The sequence below is a fragment of the Rhipicephalus microplus genome, chromosome 6, assembly GCF_043290135.1.
Source record: "Rhipicephalus microplus isolate Deutch F79 chromosome 6, USDA_Rmic, whole genome shotgun sequence".
NCBI classification, from domain to species: Eukaryota; Metazoa; Arthropoda; class Arachnida; order Ixodida; family Ixodidae; genus Rhipicephalus; species Rhipicephalus microplus.
The window spans coordinates 105,658,147-105,678,840 of record NC_134705.1 but is presented as its reverse complement, the minus strand read 5'-3'; the positions used below and the strand labels follow the sequence as shown (position 1 = coordinate 105,678,840).

Genomic DNA, 20,694 nt, shown 5'->3' with positions numbered 1-20,694 from the left:
GCTGCGTACACAATGACGAATCGGGACAAGTTCCGTCAGGTGATTGCAGGTGTGCCATCGCATAATAACCTGTTCAAATTAGTGAGTGAATGTCTGCAGCAAGCTACAGTACGACGACAGCGAAGCATAGACAAGCCAAACCCTGACCTAAAGCTTTTGCGACTACGTGCTTGTCGACGACGTGCTTACAGAGGGCACAGCTTTCCAAAAGAAGCTCTGATTGGACACTCTATAACCACTTAGATGTAGCCATTAGGCAGCACACAAAACAACTTCGTCGAAGAAGCTGGGCCACATTGTGTAGCTCGTTGCATATGGTGATCAATTTGGGGAATGTATGGTGCATATTGAAGACTCTCCAAACACCTGGGGTCTGCAAAAACCCAACTACAGAATTGTGCATCATAACTGGACGGTCTCCGAAAATTCTTGTTGAAGATTTTGCTAATATTTTCACCTGTCCTATGTCAAAAGACAACGTTCATCATCGTCCCGTTACAATTTTATATGGACCTCCATGTGAGATGGATGATGCAGAATTCGCCCTGGCCGAGCTACGTAAAGCACTTAGCCTCTGTTACCATTGCACTGCCCCAGGCGAAAATGGTGTCACGTGGCAAGCCTTGCGAAACATTTATGGGGTCTTTCATGAAAGTATCCTGGACGAGACAACAAAGTGTGGCAAATGAGTCTGGTTTCTGCTGAATGAAAATTGTCTATGGAGAAGCCAATTTTGAAGCCTGGTGGCCCTGCACAATGCCTGAAGTAATTAGCCAATATCGTTTACTTCTGATGTTGTGAAGCTGATGGAACGTACGGTGATTTTTAGTCTGGACGCCAGATTACAGGAGCTCACTTTATTCCCTGATGTCATGAGCGGATTTCGTCACCATTATTTAGCCCTCGACAGCATAGCAGATCTTGTATCATCGCTTGAATCTGCTCGAGCAAACAGACATGCAGCGTACGTATGTTGTATTTCTTAACATACAGCAAGCGTTTCACTCGGTGCCACATAAGGCGACTATTTGTGCACTGATGAAAGAAGAAATTTCAGGTCATTTGGTACACTTTGTCCGTGATTTTCTATCTGAGCGCAGAATGAAAGTGCGCATTGTAGAAGTACAGAGTCAACCTCGCACTGTTAATTGTGGCGTCCCGCAAGGCCACGTCTTGTCACCGCTTCTTTTTAACAGCGTACTTGCTGGACTTCCAGGCTATTTACCGCAATAATGTGACTTTCCTATAGGCATAGCGATTTATGCTGATGACATCGCACTCTGGAGCAGTGGTCCGTCACAGCATAGTCCACGTCTTCGTGGTAAATTGCAACGAGCACTGGATGCAACTTCAGAATACTTGGTGGAAGTTGGCCTGGAGGTTTCAACGGCGAAATAGCTGCGATCGCGTATCATCCAAGGCAACGCGCTCGTGGAAGCCTTAGCAGACTTTACCTCAGAGACACACCGATACAGTGGGTACACTAACATCGCTACCTGGGTATAATCATCGATGATCGCCTTTCTTGGCACCCTGCTGCCAAAACTGTGAGGTGAAAATCTCTGTCCCTGTTCAAGTATATAGCCGCCTTGAAAACTAGGGGAGAGGGCATTGATTAGAAGACGGCACTACAGGTTTACCAATCAGCTGTACTATCCTGCGTGATGTATGCCTTGCCAGTCTTGAATGTACCACCTGTCTTGAATGTAACGGGATAATCGCGTTGCCGTCTGAGTACTGTTTGGCTTACCTTGTGAAGCACAATTCATCGCAATACTGACTGAAGCACACTAATTGCCGCTGAGGCTGCAAGCTGACCAGAGAGCGGTACACCATATTTAGCGTCTGAATCAAGCCCCACAAGGCAAGACACTCCTTAACAAGCTGTAACAGCGCCCACTTTCTCGGACAGGCAAACCGACTGTTTTATTGAATGACAGTACTGGCAAATCTGGCGAAACTAATGAGTTGCCAAAATCGACAGAGCACAGGCCATGTGCCTTCCCTACCCATCTGTCAATTCCAGAAATACGCAAAAGGTGTGAGCAACCAGGTTTGGAACTAAATCAATTAGCCCATTCACACCTATTTGAAAACTTCGAACTGTGCAAAAGTATTTATGGACGCTTCTGTACGCAGCGATGGCCTGAGCGCGTCTGCAGCTTTCTTCTTCCCTACAATCGATATCACGAGGTTGTTTAAAATACTGCGCCCCTCACCTTCGGTGACGGCCGCGCTAGCAGCGATTGATGTCACCCTTAAGTACGTACAAGAAGAGTTACCAGCATCAAAGTTTGTCATCCTCACGAACTCTCGTGGTGCCTTTAGCAGTCTCACGAGCAACGAGACCGACAGCCCTATTCTGAGCAGCATCATGGAATCCATTACCAACATTATCTCACGTGGGATATGCCTAGCTGCACAGTGGGTACCTTTGCACGTAAGTATTGCGGGCAATGAAGAAGCGGATCACCTTGCTTCGTCATGCAACCATAATGGCAGTGACTGTCCGGGAATTCTATGTACGATGGACAACGCTCGTCTGCTTATACGCCGACATCTCCTAAAGCAGCCCCCAGACCAGCGTGTGGTGAATTGATCTTTCACTGCCCGTGTTCGTGGCTGTGGCTTGCCTCGTATCTCCCGAGCGCTGTTGTACAAAACAAGAGTGGGCTCTGTGCTTGTGCGTGAACGATTACACCATCAAGGGCTTGTGGACAGCTCGTTGTGCACAGGTTGTGGCTCCTGCGAAACACTCGAGCATCTCGTAGTGCACTGTCCCACATTTGCTTTGCAGTGGTGTTTGCTGATTAAGGAATATAAATTCCTAGCACTTAAGCGCGTGACTCTAGATGACTACCTCGTTTCGAGTGGTAGTGCTTTCCGACGCAACCAGGCCCACTGAGCTCTCCTTACATTCACGAACCAAACAAACCTGGCCTCCCGTTTATAGATGGTCTTTTTTACCTTACTATTATTTATGTTTTGTTTCGCTCATACTCGTCAAAGTCTTCATTTTTTCTCTACATCAATTTCTTTCCTCTTCCTACCCTCTAATCTTGGTTTTCTCTGTTTCTTCCTTCCTCCCGAAAGAGTGAGCAGGCGTCGTGCCCCTCCAGGTGGCAGTTGCAAGCTTGCTTTCTGTCTCTTTCATCTATGTGTTGGTGTATAAATCGAATAATAATAATAATAATAATAATAATAATAATAATAATATAGTCAGCCAATCAGTTTTTACCGTAGACGATGGAATCATACCACTCATACAATCTTCAGACAATTCACCAATAGGTCCCTTAACAAATACCGAGCAAGGCGTGCTCTATCTACTAATAAATATTGATAACAAGAAGGGCCCAGGACCTGACAACATTTCAAACATCTTCCTTAAAAGTTATGCAGAATGGGTAGCTAAATACTTATGTGTAATCTTTAATAAAGAACTGGAATCATGCACTATCCCCGCAATATGGAAAACTGCAAAAATTATACAAATACACAAAGCAGGCAGCAAAGCCATGGTTTCAAATTACAAGACAATATCACTAACTTGTTCTGTGTGTAAATTGTTAGAACATATGATATTGACACACATAAGTATTTAACTAGAAGAAACATATGCTGTCACCTGTTCAACACGGTTTGTTTTCAATGGTTGCTCAACATTTAGAATTAATACACGGTGCAGCCAAGTGATAGCCATAAACATATTGACCTCATCAATTTAGACTTTTCAAAAGCATTTGATCGTGTTTCCTACACAAAATAATAAGTAAATTAGAACTTACTCTTGAAGATAGTAATGTTCAATGGATTAGGAATTACTTAACCAATCGCTCACAATTTGTACAGTTACAGGACACCACCTTCAGAATAGCAGCAGTCACGTCAGGCATGCCACAGGGCAGCGTCGTAGCACCAATATTATTCAAAACATTCATTAATGATCCGCACCTCTCAATCGAAGTAAAACTAAGACACTTTGCAGACGACTGCGCACTTTACCAGGAAATAATTACTCCTCGGATCACCTAATTCTTAACTGAGCACTAGGAGATGTGCACATGTGGTGCAAAAAATGGCAAATGTCCCTCAATATTTCTAAATGTGTCTGGATGACAATAAATTGCAAAAAATACAGGTCCAACTTTTCCTACACAATCGACAACTGCCCCTTAGCCACAGTCTCTATTCACAAATATCTAGGAATAACGATTTCAAATGACCTGAGAGGGGACAGTTACATTGATAATATTACTAGCACAACCATAAAAAGACTATTTTTATTGAAAAGACGTCTTAAACCCACACCACCAAATACCAAACTAATAGCTTATACTACCCTCGTCAAATCTGTATTAGAATATGCCAGCCCTGTCTGGTTCCCGTGTACACACATGGAGATTAGTAAAATAAAAGTGGTTCAAAGAAAAGCACTAAAGTATATTTTTGCAAGTTAGACTGACAGACTCACCGACGCACCTACTCAATAACGCTGGCATTTGAACACTACAAAACCGAATAAAACTAACAACACTAAAACTAATATTTAACTACTCCACAACACAATAAAAATAGATACTTCAAGGTATATATATTTTTTTTTTCACGGCACACCAACCCGTCATAATCATTCCCATACTCTTGTAGAATACTCTTTTAACACTAATTGCTTTAAATACTCTTTTTTTCTTCTAACCATACAAAATTGTAACTCAATGAAACCCGCCTTAAGCACTGAATCCCCCATAAACTTGTCTACAGCTACAATGGAAAGCGAATGGCTTGCCTCCCAAATCGCACTAACGACATCACATAATTAATGAACTTAATAAAAGATGAGTTAGTGTCATATTTATAATAAAAAGTTTTGTTTTTATGATCGTTATATTTGAAATGACAAGTTTTTCGATTAGTTTATTGTTCATAAACTTCTTTGAATAAGTTGTCAGTAAAAATGCCTACTTGTTGTCCTTAGCTCATATTACAAATGCATGCATTATCTTTTCACGGTCGCTTTTAACGATAACCCAGTTCATAAAGTTGCTATTACTGAAATTGTTTTATTGGTTGTTCTTTAATGAGAATGTATAACCTATGAGTTGCATGTCATTTTGTAATTCCGGCTTTTTCTTGTGTTTTCTATTTTGTAATTGAATTTGTGCAAACAAATATTCGTTTTCGTATGCCTTCCCTGCTGTAACCTTTGATGAGATTGGCAGTGTTGTTAAAGAAATTAATAAAAGAAATAATGATCTCATAACTACATGTGGTCAATAAAAATCATGAAATGTGAAATATTTTGCAGATATTTTTTCAATCGTAACAGTTTAAAAGTTTTACAAGTAAATATCTAGCCTTTTAAAATCTTTTTTCACAAAGTTATGCATATATTTTTTGTTTCTTTTGATTTCAACAAGCTTGGCAAGAGGGTGCAGACGACAGGAAATTGCGATCTCTCAGCCAGATTGCGATGCGCGGATCGCAATAGTCTTGATACCGATCGGGCATGATCTCGGTTAAATGTGACCGTGTAGCAGCACCTATTCTAAATCCTGGTTAATCCACTGATTGCGACTAAAAATGCCTATGTGACACCGGTATACCACGAGACTGTCGTCACTGCCGATTCCCACCTGCAACAAATGCTGAAAATAATGGGTCGCATTTCTTACATGCGTGGCTGTCTTCCCCACTAATATCCCAAGGTCCTGTGGAGTTGCTCAGATAGCGTGTGAAATGAGAATGTTGTAAAGTCAGCTATCGCGCGTTAAACCTCCAGAAGTCAGGGCCCTGCCTGTGGGGGCGGTGGGCTCGCAACACAACAGCAGCTTGTTCTCGCTGCCAAGAACATGAGGGAAGATAGGTGAACATGAGGGGACGCCAAGAGAGTTTGCCATAAAAAAAAGCCCGGAGTTGCGGGCCAGCGAAGTGCGCACACTGTCGCACTTCGAAGTGCGCAAACAAACCCGTGACATCCATATATAATAGTAGATGAATGTGTACGGAAAATTCGCGTTACCTAATCATCTCCGAGCAAGATCCTCTGGCGGTAATGTTTTTTCACATTTACAATGCATTTAGTTTTCATTACATCCCCTATACTTTTTATAATATTATTTTCTGCTAACTCTCATTATTATTTGCTATGATGATAACTTGTTGAGAACACTGCATCAGCAACTCGTCTGAGTTTCCTCTGCAAGGTTATTGGAGTAGCCTTTGTTTGTGTTAGGTAATGGCATGCATTGGCGATGTTATTGTGACACAGGCCAAATTTTTTATGTGTACTATGGGTAGACGTTTTGTACCACTTTTGTGTTACACGACTCCTATATATTGTATTGTACTTACCCTAGATCCGCCAACGACGACAGTCCGCAGAAGTTCGAATCCAGAAGGCTGAAAAAAGAATAGCGTGATACTTAAGCAGTGAATTAAAACGGGCGAATATTCTGAGTGGGATGTTTATTAAAGACAAGCGATGAGAGAGAAAAGTACTTGTGCAACTCCCAATGTCATATTGATTGATTGTTGGGGTTTAACGTCCCACAACCACCATATTAATATGAGAGACGCCATAGCGGAGGGCTCCAGAAATTTCGACCACCTAGGGTTATTTAACGTGCACCCGAACCTGAGCACACGGGTCTACGGCATTTTCGCAGGTATAAAAAACGAAACCGCCGCAGCCGGGATTTATTTCCACGACCCAGGGTCAACAGCCGAGTACTTCAGCCACTAGACGAGTGTAGTGGGGCATCGCAATGTTGTCAGAAAGCGTTATTGCATAAATAAACATATGGAGCTAGCTGCATACTGAAATACCTTTAATTCGTTTACATGGCAGTATACACCACGCAAATTTTTCTACCGGCAATAAAGTTTTCTTCTGGCCAGAAGTTTTTCACAGCATGCTTGTTGTGATATTGTTGCACTTAAAGGTGAACTTTCTGTCTGGAGCCCTGTGCGAGCGCTGTTGTTTTCCTAGACTATCTATATATAATGACTGAGCTATTTTCAACAATATACCTTCTCTCTTCACAATAAATCATGCAAATGCAACAAGGTAGTGGTCTCGTTTTTTGTGTTACAGTTTGTAATGCTTCGCCTTTGGCGCGTGTTTTGCGTAGGTCAATAACTGTATCCAACTGACCAAGAGTGTTATCATTGTTTCAACAGTTCAGCAAATTATGGTGCAGTGCAATAGCACTGTGTTAGTGGCTGCATTATTTAAAATTCGTTCCCATCATATCAAGAAGGAAAACATTTCTATAGCAGAAAACTTGACTGCTTTAGGTTGTTGCACTTCAAATTTTTTTCAAAACTATAAAACTTTTGGCTTGTAATAGTGGGAGATGAAGAATATTTAAGGTTCATGAGAAGAATTCAGACCCCTGCATTTGTCTCATAGCTGCTTCTGTTTTCAGCAGAAGCATGCTCTGTTCGCCTACAAAAAATAAATGTATGGCATGCTTTGAAACGCCACTCTTAAATAAATAACAGACACTATTCTGTATCGCAACATTTTATCAAACAGACCGACATTGCGGGAAATACTCTTTTTGTCATAAAGTAACACTAATTTTTTCATAAGAAGTATATCAATTTTCTAGAAGTTACGACGTTTTCAGTTTAATCTGTCCAGTACTATAGGCATTTGATCACCAGCACTGACAGTAACTAAGGCGTCGTCGGGAAAACTTAGAAGTATTTTTTTTTAATTTGATAGTGTGCCCTTACTTTCCCTTTAGTTCTACTGCTAATTGAAGTAGATAATATGCTTTGCTTTTTGCGTTAGTTCTCATGTCGACCAGAACTAGATACTAGACCTCCTAAATCCTGGGCAATTCAAAGATTGCTGTTTGTAATTGAAGCGGTGGGCAACTGGTATGCTTTTACTCCAGTGAGTAATGTAAGGGTCCCACATATGCACAGAATAAAGAAGCTCAGGGGATGAAATGTTGAAGCAGTGAACACTTTTTCGGACTCAGCGTGTTTCTACAGCCTACGTTCTGACTGCCGGAGCTGTGTTTTTTAAAGTTAAAATAAGAAGGTAGGATGGTAGCACTTTTGAAAAAGAAAACTCCGATTTCCAGAGAGGTGGCTTCAATAATATTGCTAAAGCAAGAATTATTCAACACACACAGGCGCATTACTACAAGAGAGGGGCTACTTGGGCTGCTTTGTTATTAAATTAATAAAGGAATATGCTTTTTTAGTGTGCAGGGAGGGTTTACAAGATGAATGATAGGCCAGAGCACTTTGTTCTATCTGTATTAATTCTAAAACCTTCCTTGCGCAATAAGAAATTATATTTCTTTCAAAAACACAATAATACAACTTGCTGCTATTATCTAATTGAACTGGACTTCATATCAATCCTTGATTGCATGAGCATTTCATCACTGCTAGGTCAAAAATTTAAAAATTTGATTTTAAGAAATTGAAATATTTTGTTAACTTTGCGAATAGAGGGGTTAAAGAGGGTTAAAATAAAAAAGTAAATATGCTACTTGTGAGCAGCTCACCCTTAAAAAATGCCTAAATGAAGTCACGTGATTGCCTGTGCATTTGTTTTACTTTCGATTTCATCAACCACAAACCTTTTTAACAAGAGTGCTCACAAAAATGTAGTGGTTAGACAAACATTGCTTATGTAAGACCATACAGAGACAACTACGGTCAAGAGGTTTTTCTGCGGCTATAGAGAAACGTTTCTCTGCGCGTAAATTTCAGTGGGGTGCGCAACTTCAGATACCAAAAGATTCAGCTGCTGGAATCAATTGGTGCGAGTATTTAATTTAATACTATCGCATTTGTTGCGCTGTTCGCCCATCGTGTGCTTTGTATTCTTTCAGTGAAAGTCCCCTGGTAATGAATATGTATGAAATTTGTCACAGGCTGTTTACAGATGCACGTTATTCGCTCTGTTTTAAAGTCAATTTGTGAGGCTATAAAACAGACCCGATGGCAAAGTAGTTCGGACGTGCCTGCGAGCAGGGACCACTGAGAATACAGCATCGCTGTGCAGTCTGTGATAAAGCGCCTAGGAACGAGACGTCACTGTGGGTACGCGAATCTTGCCCCATATTTAGAAATGTATGTTCACTCACTTGTAGCAGCCTAGCCAATTAGAAAAGGTGTTTCGTGGTAGGCGTTGCATTCCACTTTTTTTTTACATCGTGCTTTTATCCTTCAGTTCGTCACACCCTAAGTGCGACTAGGGCACGATGGCGATGGCAAATCACCAGACAACGCGCAGCAGTGGGACCTTCTCTCGTTACGTTTGTAAACTAAAGGAAGCTTTAAGCTCAGTGCCTTCTCGTTGTCCTTGTCCTGATTCGTATTTTAGTACCAAACGGTATGTATTAAGCAAAAATAACATGCAGACAAGGCGGCTAGTGTTATCTCTTTATTTGGGTAGCGTGAGCAGCGTGCACTTCAAGCCAAACGTGCAACCATCAAACTTAGCGCATGACACACAAAACGAAGAAAGTGTCCCTACTGAATAATGCTACATGTAATCAGCCAGTACACTGTAAGGGACCACAAAGGCATGGCAGCAAGCATGAGAAGACCCGCAGATACAATGCGGTATCTCGACATCAAGCGGTCAACGTTAGACAGCGTGGCGGTGCAGTTCTGTCTGATAGTGGTCGCCGATCAAGCGTCCATACTTATTTTGCTGCACTGTGTACACCACTTGTGACTAGTGCGTTTTGTTGTCACCTTTCATGCGCAGCATTTTTTTAATTAAAAGTTGCACAGGGCTTTCAATTGACAGTTTGCCGCAATAACTATTGTGGCGTGCTTGGTCCTGTTTCTGCCCGAAAACTATAAATTGTTCAGTGACAGTAGCACTGTCTTTTCACCCTAATTTTGTGCGGTGTGCAATTTATACCACGTTTTACGTTCTTTGAATATAAAGAGCACCCGATTACAGTTCAAATAAATATTTTGCCGGGCTAACTGCGGGAACTTTGCCTGCTTGGGATCTGCAAGGCTGGCAAGGGCATAGAGCAAAAACAAAGAACAGCCAAGCAGATAGTCTCAACTAGTTCAGTTCATATATTTTATATTGAGGCGAAAACCTTATATTTTATCACAATGTCCTCATGGCGAAAAGCATTATATTTTTGAAAAAAAAAAGACCCGTGAACAAAAATAAGCTCACCGTGCTTCTCATCGCTGCAGACGCTGAATACTAGCGGCCACCTTGCTTTCGCTACGATCGTTAGATTCTAAAGACGGCGTTCGCCGGAGTATCACTTCTCAACGAAACTGTATTACAAGGGCAATAACTAGGAAGATGTGCGAAGTTTGCTCTAAGACCTGCAAAGCTTCGGACACAGAGGCATTAGTGGAGTCGCCGCCTGCCGGGGTAACTATTTTCTCAAAGTTTATAGACCTGAGAAACCTTCGTTGTCTCTCTTCAGTTTTCTATTTCTACCTACCTCTATTTTCTATGTGCGAAGCGTCTTATCAATGGGTTTAGAACGCTGTGTGGTGCGACCGCTGTGGTCTGCCCCCCTTACATTCCCTCATTAAAAGTGCTTGCTTGGGCGCGTTGATATATAGCGCTCAAGAACGTGTTGGCAGCGCTCTGTATGCGTTTCTCTTTTTTGTGGTTTCTCATTTTTCGCGATGTTTCTTTTCAATCTTTCAGTAAACTTGTGATTAAATCGTGGATTGAGATTCTGCAGAATCTGAACATGTAGCCCTGCACAAATTGTACCAATTCAAAACCCGTCTCGTAACGCTGTGGGAAGTGACAAGGGCGCACCATCAGCTTTTTTTTTTGAAGACGAAAATGCCGCTTAGCTCTTGAGGTAAGCGTAGTAAGTTTGCAGCATATTGTCGAAATGAATTATGATGAAGGGGCTTGATCCAGAAGGTAAATCCGGTAAACGATGAATTTTCTGCACATATGCTCAATCATTATTATGTAAAGATGACAAGACACGAGAATTGCTGTGATGTGATTGTATATACACGTTATGTACACAATGTTTATTATTAACATATTATTGTACTATATAAAATATTTAACATAATGATGCAGTATATACATTTGGTTCAAGAGCTAATTTATGGGCCACATAAGCGCAGAGGAACCCTTTACTTTTAGTATAATGGCTTTATTATCCGCAAAATACAAGCCAGAGAAACTTTAAATATAGGATGTATTGGAAAGTTCGAGAAGGTTCCTGACGGCGAGCCCGCGCTGCAGCCGAAGTGCGACGCTTTCACGCCGCCACAGGGGTTCCTGCGGTGTCAATAGTGTGTAGAGGTATCGACGCACGCTGAGTGATCCCCGGCGTAAAGGAAAAGCGCGCCGCCAGCGAGCGCTATATCTGGCGCGGCCACGTTGCGGTCTTCTAAGCGCCCTAAGTAGAGCAAGCATCGCCTGAGTGGTGGTGCGCCATCTAGTCAGCACTCTTGAAGTGAACAGCACGGCTGTGCCTCTAGCGGAAGGAATGAGGAGAAGCTTAAAAAACTGGTGCAATGGCGAGAGACAACCCCCAGCAAAAGTTCAAATTAAAAGAAACACAAATATCCTGGCGGGTTGAGCTGCGTCCTGTCCGAAGCAGCTCAAACCTTATTGAAAATATTGGGTTGGTGGATGCTGGAATCGTTGGTGGATATGGTGGAAATATTAGTGGATATGGTGAAAATATTAGTGGATATGGTGGAAAATGTAGTGCGCATAATGGCTGACGACGGCGAGAGTGGAAAAAGTGATAACGAGTCAATGGTGGTGAGGGTGTAAAATGCCGACTGATGACTGCTAGAGTGGAAAAAATGGTGGTAGATAGTGGTGGTGGTTGCGAGCCAATGAAGGTGACGGTGGAAAATGTCGACTCATGGTGGCGAGACAAAACGAGTTTGGTGGAAGGCTTGATGAGCAAGGTGGATGACGGTGGCATGATGGAACCTTGGTGGATGATGGTGGCATAATGAAAAGCACTTGACAGTATGTGAAATCTTTATTTGTAGTGTTTCATTCTTGAATGCACATAGATATATGTTTACGGTTAAAAGAAACCAACCCTGCTTACTACGCTTTCTAGCACGTTTGTTTTTTTTCCTATGGTGTCAATAACGCTTCAATTTTCGTGAAGGATATAATATGCGGCTAAGAATGTGTTTACATTTCGCGCACGTACTTACATCAGTTTGACATCTGCGATGTGTTTTTTCTTGTGATGTTTAGAAGACTAGAGTTGTCACTGTCAACATGACAATAAAAGTTTTACATCGGCGTGCAGTTGTCGACAAATTAATGGGCTCCAGTTAGCAATTGCCCCTTTCAATGTTATAGCAGAACATAGCGGTCACTTGATGTTGCCACGCTAAAAATGCTACTATGGTAATGCTTGCACACTCTGTTGTTTGAGCCGTACCTTTTAGTTAACAAAGTGAGTGCGAATATGCATAAACTATCACTTTCAACATGCATCAAGATGAGCCCCAGCGAATTTGACTTTCACCCTTCTGTTCTACCACTATGATTTCAACCAAAGGTTAGTAATACTAACCCAGCCCGTACAAGTGTTTTCGGCGCTTCTTGGTTTCAGAATACAACATTTTGACGAGTAAAAATTACAATACAGCACAGCTGCGCCATCATTCAACCTGAAGCCATTTTATTGTGTACAGTGTCCGCAGAAGAAGCGACAAACACCGATGCGACGCGCATGCAGTACTTCGACCAAATGTACGCCTCCCCTCACCGACCTCTGCCCAGTCGCACTCCCTGGCACTTCACTGGCTCTTATGCGAGAACATAGACAAGTCAAGTCATACGCTTACTGAACCAATATGATAGCATAATGTTTCTGGCGCACTGCATTGTTCCTAACGACAGAGAAACAGTGGTGCGCTGGCACGACTGTGCTGTGCGTTGCGCAAAAAACATCAAAATCAATTGTGTGGGCGTATCTATCCAATGAGCATAGAATGTCCAATGAGCATAGAAGCGTCATAAAGCCTGAACTGATATCGCCCTTTGTAAGAAGCGAGAAACGGGTAACAAACTTAGCCGTAACCACCGATAAACTCTACCTCCTCTTCAGTTGATAGAGTTGATTTTTTTCCTTGCGGTTGTAAATTGTGGCAAAAACATAGCGATGTTGCCATTTTCGCAGTGGCAATCGTAACAGGCTGCTGTTGTTCGTGTTGATAAAATGTGCCAATTTTAGTAGAAGGTACAGATGCCGTCACTCTCGAGTAGGCGACAAACAGAACTGACGGTAAACAGTAACTTTGTGAGTTGACTACTTCTTTAACACCCAAGCGGCCATCTGTCGGCAGCTTGTAAAGGTGCGCTTATATAGGACCTCTGCAAGGTAAATGCGAAACTATTTATTGATGTTTTTTCAATTGTATCAAAAAAGAGCTGCACAGACTTAACACCCTTGCGTTTAGTAACTAGTCGGATAATTATTAATCCTTTAAATCTACTGTGAAACTGTGCGCCACCAAAAGGGCTTCAGAAATACGGTACAGGGAGCATGTGGAGAACAGTTTAAAGAAGTTACTTGTGGAATACAGCAAGACAGAAACAGAATACCCTGGATTTTACGACTAACCTTTTAGAGATATTAAAAACAAACTTGTTGCCATCGAAGGCACTAAATTCCAAAGTAAGGTTGTAAGGGCTCGAGCAGACGAGTTACTTGCAGATGAAATGCCGAATGAGCAATTTATCACTACGGAAAAAAGTATGCGCGTGCTTAAATCTTTACAGAAGTTGAATATAATGCTCAGTTAACAACCAAACCCGCAAAAATAAGAAAGCATTTACAGAATATTATGGCGAATTATTTTCCAATCGTATACCTATAGAAGTCACTTTTGAAAAAAATTTTGTAAGCTTTTTGCCAACGCTAGATCGCCAAGATACAGAAGGTATATCGGTAGATATAACTGCGGAAGAGATAGACATAGTTATAGAGCAATTGCATTACGAGAAATCTCTTCACCAAGACGGGAAAACGGCAGTATTCTACATGCTTTTCAAGGAAGATTTAGCCAGCATTTTACAAAAGGTTTTCTCTGAATCCTATAACAAAAATAGCCTGACAACTTCATTCAAGAAAACACACACTTTTCTGATCCCAAAAAAGTAAAGACCCCGTAAAGCAGAAATTAGTGTCTGGTTATAGGCCGATAACTTTTGCGAATGTTGACTACAAAATACTAACGAAACTTCTGGCGATGCGGTTACAAACAGTCATAGGTACACTAGCTGGTCCACATCAAACCAGTGGAGTTAGTGGAAGATTATTTTTACGAACATACATGTGACACGAAGTATATTGAAGTGCCAAGACGCCGACTTCAGTAGCGTTGCAATGATGCGAATCGATCTAGCGAAGGCTTTTGATCTAGTTTTTTATAGCATTTTGTTTAAATTGTTAGAACATGTTGGCGCTGGCTCGATGACACTGAAGGGTGTTCGGATGGCTTACGACAATTGTTCAACCAAGTTGATTGTGAACCGCAAGTTAACTAGATGAATTAATGTATATTCATCTGTAAAGCAAAGATGCCCACTTTCACATTCATTATTTTTTTGTACGTGGAACCTCTGAGTGTGGCCATTACTAAAAATTCAAATATATAGTGTTTTCATTTAGGAGCGTGTGAGGTGAAGATATTGGCCTATGCTGATGATGTTGCAATATCTTGACCATTCAGGAGAGCATACACACCTCCATGAGCATTGTACGAAGGTTTCTTGATGCTACTAGTAGCATTGTAAACATAGACAAGTGTGTTGGGCTGTGGCATGGAAATTGGTAAGCGTTCCCAGTGGTTGATGAACGGATCAAATGGTCAAGCAAGCCAAACACATACCTCGGTGTTCCGCTTGGCCAGTATAAGAACAACGATGATCTGTGGGCTGATAAAACCAAAGGGCTATGGGGAGGCCGTGATCTGTCCATATTCGCTCACGCGACAATATGGAACGTCTTCTTAGTATCGCGTCTGGTTTACTTGCTGCAGGTACTGTCGTGTTCCAGGATCAATATCCAAAGGATTCTTAAGCTTCTTGCTGTTTTTGTGTGGTGATCCCAGTACGAACGGACAAGCCGCAAAAACCTATTCTTTAGACTAAAAAGAGGTGGTTTAGTCTTGCCACACTTATTTTTGAGGTAGGTTGTATAAAGGTTTCTTTTTCTACGAGATCAAGAAGATCAGTTTTACGTACATTCCTTCATTTCAGGCTAGCATCGGCTTTTCCGAACTTTATTGATCCTTCAAATGATAATTCCGCTATGGTGTCAGTACCTTTCTTCTAGAATTTGTTGCCGGTTTTCGGTTTCTTGGTGCTAGATTTAGTTTGGAGTACTTATCTAATGTCACTCGGAAGCGTTTGTCGAAAGACTTGATTGAAACTGTTTTTTTCTGTTCCTTTGTATCGTTCTATGTATAGCGAAAGGAGAGGAGAAGACGTTTTTAAAAGAGTTAAAAATATGATTGTACCAGCTGGAGTTAAAACCTTCTTTTATGAACTGCACACGAACATGTTGCTGGTTAAAACATGGCTAGAACAAAGAGGCGATTTTTTACCGTGGGGATCCAACTGCTTATTGTGCCGAAAGCCTGAGTTGGTAGAGCAAATTTTCAAAGATTGCTAGGATGCATTTTCGTTTTGGGATGTTCTACAGAGAACACTTAAAAAGATTTCCCTCTCACTTCACATGGGATTCGATTTTTAGCTATAGAACCTGCCTACTAAAATATGATATGTTTTTTTTCTCCTTGGCTTACACAAGATATGGCTAAGCCGCATGGAAGTCAGACATTCTGATTTAGACGCACGGTCAGTACGAATTTATTTTATTGAACATATGTGCAAGTTGCGAGAAGTTTATGAAAAACTTTGCTACAATGATGATTTACGAATTGCTAGGGATGAACTATGTCAATTGAAACCATTTTAAATATGTGTGGCAAATGGCTCATCTGCCTTGAAGCCATCAAATTGAGCTAGAAGCTCAGTCCCAGTGTGTTTGCTGTTGTTTGAATGCACAAGCTGTAATAAAGAAAAAGAAGGCGGCGTGACGGAGTGGTTAGTGTGCTCAATTAGAAGTTCGAAGGTGGCAAATTTGATTCCGCGCTGTCGCATTTTTATGGGTGCTTTCTACAGCGTTTTTATACAATTATTTTTATCATTGCTTTAGTGGCAACTCGATACGGTGGTTCTGACGCTGCTTCGTGCTTCAGCATTGCCAGCTGGAGCACGCCATCTACTATCCGCTCCACAATATGCCACCATACACCATGTGCTACCAACATTTCCACCACCGTAATTCAAAAGATTGGTGGATGGTGGAATCCATCATTTCATGGTGGACGTTTTTTTAATAGGGAAGTAGAAAATAAAGAATAAATTATTACAGTTCACGTTCAAAAATTTGGGCGCAATTGTGGAACTACATTCACTGGCAGTAGGATGCACGAGGTTAGGCTCTGTAACCTTCGCTCCAGTGCGAAGAAAAGTTGCAGCCGAGTTTAGCACGTTCGGTCTTGGACAAGTGGCTATGTAGAAGGCTGTGGAATCCCCCCCTATTAGTCTCTCACTAATCACGTGATGGTGCTGAAGAACAAGATTCAGCAGCCACGCGATGAACCCCCGTGTTCAGGCGTCACGTAGCAATCAACTCGCCTGGCGGGCTCTAACAAACTTTTTAGGGCACATAACAGCAACATAAACTGCAGTGAATTCATGATGTGCTGCACTTAAAGGGGCACGCTAACATCAGGCAAGGTGCCCGTGATGAACAGAAGTTTTAAGTCGAGCCATCCGCTGCTTCGCATAATACACAAGGTTTCCTTCGTTGCGAGATGGTCTCTATTTTCCCTTTTTTCTGCCTTTATGAAGCCAGTTTCAATTATTCATCTTTTCATTTGCTCTTCATTTCCCACTTATGCCGACCTCCGATTACCTTTTACCTGTTTTGCCTTTCTGTATTTTTGCTCTCTACAATTGTTACGTCTATTGAATTTTCTATCCTTTCCCATTTGAACATTTTTTCTATGCTGTCCTTTGCTGTTTCTCCTCCTTTCTATTCTTCTGAGTTTTGCATCTCCTATTCACCTTCCGCTGCCTGTTATACTTCGTTGCCATACGACATAGTAAAACACTACGCTATGCTCCGCAAGAGAGATTGAGCGTGAGCATATTTAGATGATTTCTATCGAAGCATGTCAGTGTTTTCGTGAAAGTTAACTTTAACTTGTGAAACTGTGTTATTGGTTTACACAAGTTGCAACGTGTTCATTATAGGTTATCACCAATATTGCTGTTTCACAACCACAAACATTCTGTATTGTGTTCTGTTAATACAGCATCAATGTTTGTGAACTATAGAGTATGCCCCTGTTTTGTGACAAAATAGGCACTTCACAAAGCAATGTGCGTTTGTCTGGTTTGAAGACACTTGCCTGGTGAAAAATAGGAGTAGGAAGTTCTATGAGGCCACCGGGAAGATGCTGGAAAAGAAGATGAGAAAATAGAGAATCAAAAACACATCCAATCATATTCTTACAAGTAATGTGTATTTCGGAATAAAATACTAATTGCATAGTTGCGAATATTTCAGGAAAGTCTCATTGTACGGGAAGTTTTTTGATATTCACTCATCGATGGAGTGGTTTCCGTCGATAAGTAGGCAAAAGAAACGATTTTTCTAGAGTGTTTTAGTGGTGCTGCACAGTCACCTAAGCCTGAAAACACCTACGAAGACCCTGAAAAGCTAATTATATATATATATATATATATATATATATATATATATATATATATATATATATATATATATATATATATATATATTTATACGTCAGTACCACTTGTAAACGACCACGTGAAAAATAAGAGATTCAAATTTTTCAATAGGGCATATTGCTTGCCATTCGTTCTTTAGTATTTCAAATTGTCTGTGTGCCGCAAAATCGCCTGCTTTTTACATGACATCACAAATTTGTGAAATGTCGTTGTGTTCAATAGAGCGCATGCATATTAAATAGAACATTCACGCGCTGAACAATACCTAAGGTTTTCCGGTCAGTCGGAGAGTATCTTGTTCTAACTATTACCCAAGTAGACTAGATGCCAGTCACATTATCAGCGGCTTCCTATAGCAGCTGGCGAGATGAAATGATATGAGTTTAATCCAATAATTTCACTTGCAGCATCTATCAAACCGTTTAGTTGTTAGTGCGCGCACACATCTCTGTGAGCTCGTCCTGGCAGAGAGAGAGAAAGGAAGAGAGAGAAATTTGCAGCGCTGATATGTGTGCTTCGTTGCTGTCCAAGTTGTATTTTAAGCTGCAAAAGATAATTCAACTTGAATGAAAACGTACTAGCCCAACCCTCAATCAAGCCTACATAGTGCTATAAAACATAATGTTTCACCTTCGTCTCGGTCCGGCCAGTCAAGTCAAGGGGCAAGCTGAAAATTTTAGCTTTCCGCTGTGCTCGAGTCCACTGCTTAATTCGTCGCCACTTTGTAAGCTGCCACGAACGCTCAAGGTTACCATAACCAAGGCTTATCAGGTTTATCGGAGATCGGAAACCCTTTTTTCGCGTTTCCAGGTAACACTCAAACGTCAAAGAATATTTATAACAATTATCAGTACACAGCAGCTTCCGTAAATCAGTGGTGAATATACTCATTGTTCATAAAAATAATACCTTTCTTGAAGCAGCAGATGGTTCCAACAGTCCACAAATAGTTTGCTCGTTCGCATCCCTAAGTACATCGGCCAGTCACAGAAGACAAAAGCGTGGAGAAGTTATGCAATGATGATAGGCGGCTCTTCAGCGCTGGCCTGCTCTGCATTTCAACACCACAAGGTGGTCCGTACCGCAAGGGCCTACAAGAATAATCTTCACAGCAAAATTATTGGAGAATTTCCACTGTATTGTAATATTTCCTCGTAAACATGATTGAGTGATTACTGTGGTGAAAGAAAACATCGCCTTGTTTGCTGCTTTCCCCAACGTGCTGCCAACACTGGACACGGTAGAAAGGGGGGGATCAGCCCCTCTAACTTTGTTCAGGGGGGGAGACTCGCGCTTCTTTGCCCCCCCTTTCGGCTGGTACGCCTATGACTGTGTTGGTTTTGCTAGTTTTTGTCAAAATATTGCTATATTTGAGGAATGTTTTTCAGCTCACTTCTGGCCATTTATGCCTTTCAGCATACTTGAGCTACAGCCTATGTAACAGAGACGATTCAAAACTCCCATTTCGAAACTGAACCCATTGAAACTCCGCAGCGCCGAGACTTGTTCTACGGAGTGCTATTCTCAGCCATCACTGTACCTTGTGCGCCGGTCCAGTCTGTCTGCACGTTATCGGCTCTTCGTGTTTTTCGCAGTGCCAACGTGAAAGATTGACTATAAAGTAAGTTTTGCCATCTATTTTCATAACGAACCATTTTTCTTTGTGTATAGTGTCTTTCCAAGAAAATATCAGCAACTCTAAAACGCGCATGGTAAGCAACGAAGTAGTCACCTCAGGCATCCGGCCGCGCTTGATGGTACTCCTGTGACTCATAATCAGGAAGACATACAAGTCAATTGGTAATTCGGTGCGCCTCAGCGAACGCACTGTGATGTTATCTCAGCCCATTGGATTTGTGGTGAGCGGTTTTTCAGGTGTAGGTATCGCTACAGTTCTAAATCAGCACGTTGGTGAGCTCACTGTAATTATATATTATCGCTTGCGCGTGAACAATTCACAACATTAACACGTATGTCCACACGTATTCATGCATCAGACCAGTAATCATAAAACATCTGTACAAGTTCACAGAGAGCAACGTGGAAACCCCATCATATAAAGCGCTAGTGACAGTCGTTAGATTTTGCCAGGGCCTAGGTCCCATCCAAACTTTTCAGACTTTCAGTTGTGATTTTTTTTAAGTTAGTGATCCTACAACTATTAGCATGTCATTCGGTGCCAGCCAGCAATAATTTGTCTCCTACGAATAAAATTGTTATTTGGAAAGGAAGAGCGCGCCTTCAATGTGCGGCATCTAAACATTAAGCCGAACGGCGTCTCCTTTTTAGAATGACTGGTTATACAAAGACTGGGGCAGGTTCCTGCTGGCTATGGGCTGTGCGGCCACAGGTTCGAATTCCAGTTGTGCTCTTGTAAAGTTTTATATGCGAAGCGGCTTTTGCTCGGGGCTGTGTTTGTCCCTCTGCGACCATCTTCTTCACCAAAGCACATGCACCAGCTCTTTCCCCTTCCACTCACATGACCACAAACAGATCGTAGGAGGTGGCGAGGAGTAGAAGGCAGAGTGCCGCATGCGTCTTGTTTATCATCTTTCGTTTATATCTCCACCGCAGCGTTCTGCTTGTGCGTAATGCAGTGCATGCTTGTGCCGTTGCACTCTTCTACAGTTATGGGTGTTCACTTTGGAGCTAACACACAGTAATGCACACAAATTGGAGTGGGTAATATAGGCGGCAAACAACGTATACAGAACTCAGCACACAAATGAATGAAACAACAGAAGATACAAATGGAAAAAACAAACGGAATTAAAAGTGGACACTAGCGCTGCTTCGCATCCCTACATGGCTTCTTTTAGTGGGAGAAGGTGTATTTTTTGCTTCTGATTAAAATTTTCTGTTAGATCATCATTTATTGTACATTGTAATGA

General features: G+C 41.6%; 1 protein-coding gene across 21 annotated transcripts in view; it reads right to left on the bottom strand.

Annotated features, from left to right (window-relative positions):
* Window positions 1–20,694, bottom strand: part of LOC119168047 (uncharacterized) — a 249,851-nt gene that overhangs the window by 187,374 nt on the left and 41,783 nt on the right. For all 21 annotated transcript variants that reach the window (XM_075866371.1, XM_075866368.1, XM_075866362.1 and 18 more), the window contains exons 3-4: window positions 17,461–17,508; window positions 6,355–6,402 (exon numbers count right to left, since the gene is read on the bottom strand). In XM_075866371.1, the coding sequence (XP_075722486.1) occupies window positions 6,355–6,402; window positions 17,461–17,508 (96 nt within the window). The remainder of the gene's footprint in view (window positions 1–6,354; window positions 6,403–17,460; window positions 17,509–20,694) is intronic.